The sequence below is a fragment of the Oncorhynchus tshawytscha genome, linkage group LG07 (assembly GCF_018296145.1).
Source record: "Oncorhynchus tshawytscha isolate Ot180627B linkage group LG07, Otsh_v2.0, whole genome shotgun sequence".
In the NCBI taxonomy this organism is placed as follows: Eukaryota; Metazoa; Chordata; class Actinopteri; order Salmoniformes; family Salmonidae; genus Oncorhynchus; species Oncorhynchus tshawytscha.
This window is the reverse complement of record NC_056435.1, coordinates 33,749,646-33,754,642: the sequence shown is the minus strand read 5'-3', so window position 1 is coordinate 33,754,642 and position 4,997 is coordinate 33,749,646. Positions and strand designations below refer to the sequence as shown.

Here is a 4,997-nt window from a genome sequence, read left to right as displayed (position 1 = left end):
TCTGATCATCTTATTATAAACAATTTGAAATTATATATACTTTTACTTTTGATATTCTACTTTTAGACTTTTATTCAAGTAGTATTTTTCTGGGGGACTTTTCTATGAAGGTATCTTTACTTTTACTCAAGTACTTTTTCCACCACTGCGTATCTCTTGCCTGCTCCGTTGTCTTAATAATTACACAGAAATGCTGTCTGATCCTAGTGCAGCTGTAAGCATGCGGGTCTGATCTGCTGGCTAGGAAGGTGTGAAGAGGCCAGATAAAGTGGGAACATTCTAGCTAGCCAATGATCTTTTGTAGAAAACATATTTAAAAAACTCTTAACAACCTAAGCATTATGAAACTTTTATTCGATCAAATAAGCCTCACATATTTAAAAAAAACTCTGCTTAATCTGCGCAGACAGATTTTGGGCGGAGTCGACCCTCTCGCTTTGCCTCTTCTTCTCTGGCTCTGTTCGTTGTGATATAAGAAGTGTAAAATTTGCGGAAGAGATGTTGGATGCAGGCGTGGCACTATAACTTCCGCCTTCAAACCCAGAACAACAGAGAAATGGTGAGTAACTTTAATCATAAATACCGATGCAAATCTCTGTTTTCAAATTCCTAGGTTAAAACAGTATCTTTATTCTGGTGGTTTGATAGTTGCAGATTAATGTGGGCGGGACGGTGCGCTCTAAAAAAAAATCTGGATCAAAGCTGTTATCAAACCAGTTGGACTTGTATACTTGTCTGATCCGATCCCTTTGATTATATTACATCTAGAACGCGCTGACACCACCACAACATTCATTGGTTGTTCAATACTATGCAGAAGAACAAGGAGGCTAAATATGCTTGTAGTAACATGGTACTTACTCTTTAGAGGTCTGGACAGCAGTCTGTCTGAGACGTAAAGGTAAAGTCTCAGTTGTGTGTCCTGAGAATGGGGGGATTGTCGTAATCATTGATCTGTAATAGTAGTGTTTCAAAGTTAATGTCGTCACCCCCTCCCTCAGACAGCGACACTACGCCCATACCTGAATGCTGTGCGTGCCACACTGCAGGCCGCCCTCTGCCTGGAGAACTTCTCCTCTCAGGTGGTGGAGCGCCACAACAAGCCAGAGGTGGAGGTCAGGTGAGTGAGCTCTCTCGTGCTCTCTTCTCATAATGATATCATTAGTGTTATTTGTGACACACTGTCTTTTGTCATTCCAGGAGTAGTAAAGAGCTCTTACTACAGCCTGTGGTAATCAGCCGCAATGACAAGGAGAAGGTCCTAATCGAGGGCTCCATCAACTCTGTGCGAGTCAGCATTGCTGTGAAGCAGGTCAGGGGTTATGACCCTCCTTCTCGCTTTCAATGTCACCTTTCCATTATCTTGATGTTGTGTGTTAAGTAGAGTCTTTCTCATACACTGAGTGTAAAAAACACACACAAAAACAACAACTTTAAGAACACCTGCTCTTTCCATGACAGACTGACCAGGTAAATCCAGATGAAAGCTGTGATCACTTATTGATGTTACTTGTTCAATCCACTTCAATCAGTGTAGATGAAGGGGAGGAGACAGGTTATACAAAATATTGAAATGCCTTTGAACGGGGTATGGTGGTAGGTGCCAGGCGCACCAGTTTGTGTCAAGAACTGCAACACTGTGTTTTTCACACAACAGTTTCCTGTGTAAATCAAGACTTGACACAACTGTGGGAAACATTGGAGTCAACATGGGCCAGCATCCATGTGGAATGCTTTTGACACCTTGTAGAGTCCATGCCCCAACAAATTGAGGCTGTTCTGGGGGGAAACTCAATATTAGGAATGTTTTAAACTCCTTTGTCTGCCAATTAATAAAAAAGTGTGTTCAAGGGAAATGCTTACTGGTGCTCTGGCTCCATCAGGCTGATGAGATTGAGAAGATCCTGTGCCACAAGTTCATGCGCTTCATGATGATGAGAGCAGAGAACTTCTTCATTCTCAGGAGGAAATCCGTTGAGGTGAGAGCGGAGTCAAGACAACCGGTCACGATCCAGTTGGTGTTAGGTTTGCTTCAGATGTTGTAAGACCTCTCTTCCTCAATCTCTCCATCCTGTCATCTAGGGCTATGACATTAGTTTCCTCATCACCAACTTCCACACGGAGCAGATGTACAAGCACAAGCTAGTGGACTTCGTCATTACCTTCATGGAGGAGATTGACAAGGAGATCAGTGAGATGAAGCTGTCTGTCAATGCCCGTGCCCGTATCGTTGCGGAGGAGTTCCTCAAGAATGTAAGACCGCAATGTTTTTAGAAGAAGAAAAAAATCTAGATTCTAATGCATTTATAGAAATGTGGTCAAATCACTGGGAATAATGAAACAATTGTTTGTCAATGGCTTCTGTTGCAGTTCTGAGGCGGTGTCATCGCATCCCTCTCACTTATCACATGACTTGGCCATGACCATGGATCTGTGAGAGAAAGGGCAGGCTCAAGGGCCCGATAGCAGGAAGAGGGTGGTGACGCGTACTGTGAGTGAACAACCAATCCATGGCGAAGACTATAGAAAAGTGACCAATCCAGTGTGGGTGTGTGGCACCCAACTGCGTCTCCCAAGTATGTACTGTAATCATAAATATTGATGACTGTATATAATTAAATGTTTCATTTTCTGCCTCTTAGAGCAAATCTCAAAACCAAGGCGGGTCCTTAAGTATTAACCAGGTGGATATTCATGACGGGGACAATGAGAATGTGTTGCAACTGAAACAGGCTGTATTGTTTTTATACATTCTTTATGTACACTTGTTTTTTTCTTTTTCTCCTTTTTGTTACAAAATATTAACCTGTTCAGTACGCTCATCATGGAGAGAGGAAAAACAAGATGTATGGTTACATTTTAGTACAAGACTCATCACAGATTTATTAAGCTGTCATACGATACGTAATGATGAATGATATAATCAAATAAAACTCATGACAGCTTGTTTGTACTTTTGAGTAATGGTGCTTGTGTGTTTCTCATAAATTCTCTCCTTTTTGTCCACATCCTCAGTCATGCGGTTGAGTGTGCATACCATTTTGATATGCACGTTGTCTATTTCTGTGGCACTAGCTGTGTTGGTTGAGACTAGTCTCTGCTAAGATCAGCTGTTTCTGTTCGTAAAGGACTCTGTGTTATTTCAGTTGTGAGACAGGGGAAGTGAATGTGTTTGCTGGCCCTAGTATGAGTGAGTCAGATCTTGCATGCTTCCTGGTCGTGTGGGCCTCTAGCTCAGACTGTGGTTGGAGTATTTATGTTGAAGGTGATTTTTCCCTTCTTTCGTAAGCCTACTGCCAACGCGTATTGCATTATAGCCAATTATTTTCTTAAGTTTATTTTCATAACACTTTTTTCCAGCATATTCATTCAACACTAGTGCTCTTTGGTAAGTTGTATGCAATTATGTGCTTGGCTGATTGAGAAAAATCCAAATTTCCAGAGAAAGACAACTGCGGTCAATTGTAATAGATGACCTCTGTTATGAATCTGAGGCATCTGTATAAAAATACCACATCTTTATTGACGCTGTAAGTGGAGGATTCTTGACATTTTGAAAACAATGAGCAAACATTTGGATCCAATAGCAGCCTACATAAGCACTAACAATTAGATTTGCCCACATATGCACCTGCTGATTGTGTAGCCAAACCATAGAAATATACTGAACAAAATATAAATGCAACATCTAAAGTATTGGTTTCATGAGCTGAAATAAGATCCCAGAAATGTTCCATATTCACAAAAAGCTTAACTTGTGTGCTCAAATTGGTTTATATCACTGTTTAGTGAGCGTTTCTCCTTTGCCAAGATAATCCACCCACCTGACAGGTGTGTCTTATCAACAAGCTGATTAAACAGCATGATAATTACACAGGTGGACATTGTGCTAGGGACAAAAGGCCACTCTAAAATGTGCAGTTTTGTCACGTAACACAATGCCACAGATGTCTCAAATTTTTCAGGGAACGTGCAATTAGCATGCTGACGGCATCAATGTCAATTTCTTTACCATAAGCTGCCTCCAATGTTGTTTTAGAGAATTTGACAGTAAGTCCAAGCAGCCTCACAGCCGCAAACCATGTGTAACCACGCCTAGGGTTGCACATTTTGGGAAATATTCAGAGGCAGAAACTTTCAGTGGGAATATATGCAAATTAATAATACCATTTAAATGTAATGTTTTTTTTGCATTGGATATATTTACTATATCAGATGGAGACAGAACAAACCTTTTACCCTAAGTAGACATTGCAAATTATTAAATCCTTCCAATGGAAATAAACCATTTTTAGTTACGAATTTAACTTTAAATGAGTTGACTCTTCATGGGATGATTTCACTGAACAACAAAAGAAAGGGAATATTGAATGATCCCCAATGATCTATAGCATCTCCCAAAAACATTTAACATCTGTAAAATGATAGTCAAGAAACTAAAGCTGTGGTTGTTTTCCTCTCAGGCATCTGTGTCTTCTCCCTGGACCTGCTCAATGTCCACCTCTTGAACATCAGACTCTGACGCCTCCTCTTCACTATCACTTTCCAACCTTGTTGAGATTGGCTCGTTGTCAGGCTCAAAAAGCCTCAATTTTGCCCGGATGGCCACCAATTTTTCAACCCTTGTATTGATCAGCCTGTTGCGTGCTTTGGTGTGTGTGTGTTCCCAAACAAGGACCAGTTGCACTCTGAGGCAGCTGATGTTGGTGGGATTTGGAGGATGATGGAGGCAACAGGAGAAAGAGCCTCAGATCCACAAAGTACCTTCCACCAGGTGGCTGATGAGACATGTTGGCACGACTGCCATATTGCATCTCCATCCCAAAGCCTTTGCTTGGAAGTGTACTTCGCCAGACCGGCAAGAACCTTGCCCTCATCCAGGCCAAGGTGGCGAGACACGGCAGTGATGACACCATAGACTTGGGGTCCAACATATACGCTGCGGCGTGTATGGACTTCAGGCAGAAGTCTTCACGCTTTTTGATATATTTCAGCAC

General features: G+C 41.5%; 1 protein-coding gene across 1 annotated transcript; it reads left to right on the top strand.

Annotated features, from left to right (window-relative positions):
- Nucleotides 1-419: 419 nt before the first annotated feature.
- On the top strand, nt 420-2,953 carry LOC112254411 (actin-related protein 2/3 complex subunit 4). The gene is made up of 6 exons (XM_024426980.2): nt 420-559; nt 1,002-1,120; nt 1,201-1,312; nt 1,884-1,979; nt 2,083-2,253; nt 2,371-2,953. Exons 1-6 carry the CDS (start codon nt 506-508, stop codon nt 2,374-2,376), a joined length of 558 nt encoding a protein of 185 aa, XP_024282748.1. The 5' UTR covers nt 420-505; the 3' UTR covers nt 2,377-2,953.
- Nucleotides 2,954-4,997: the final 2,044 nt, after the last annotated feature.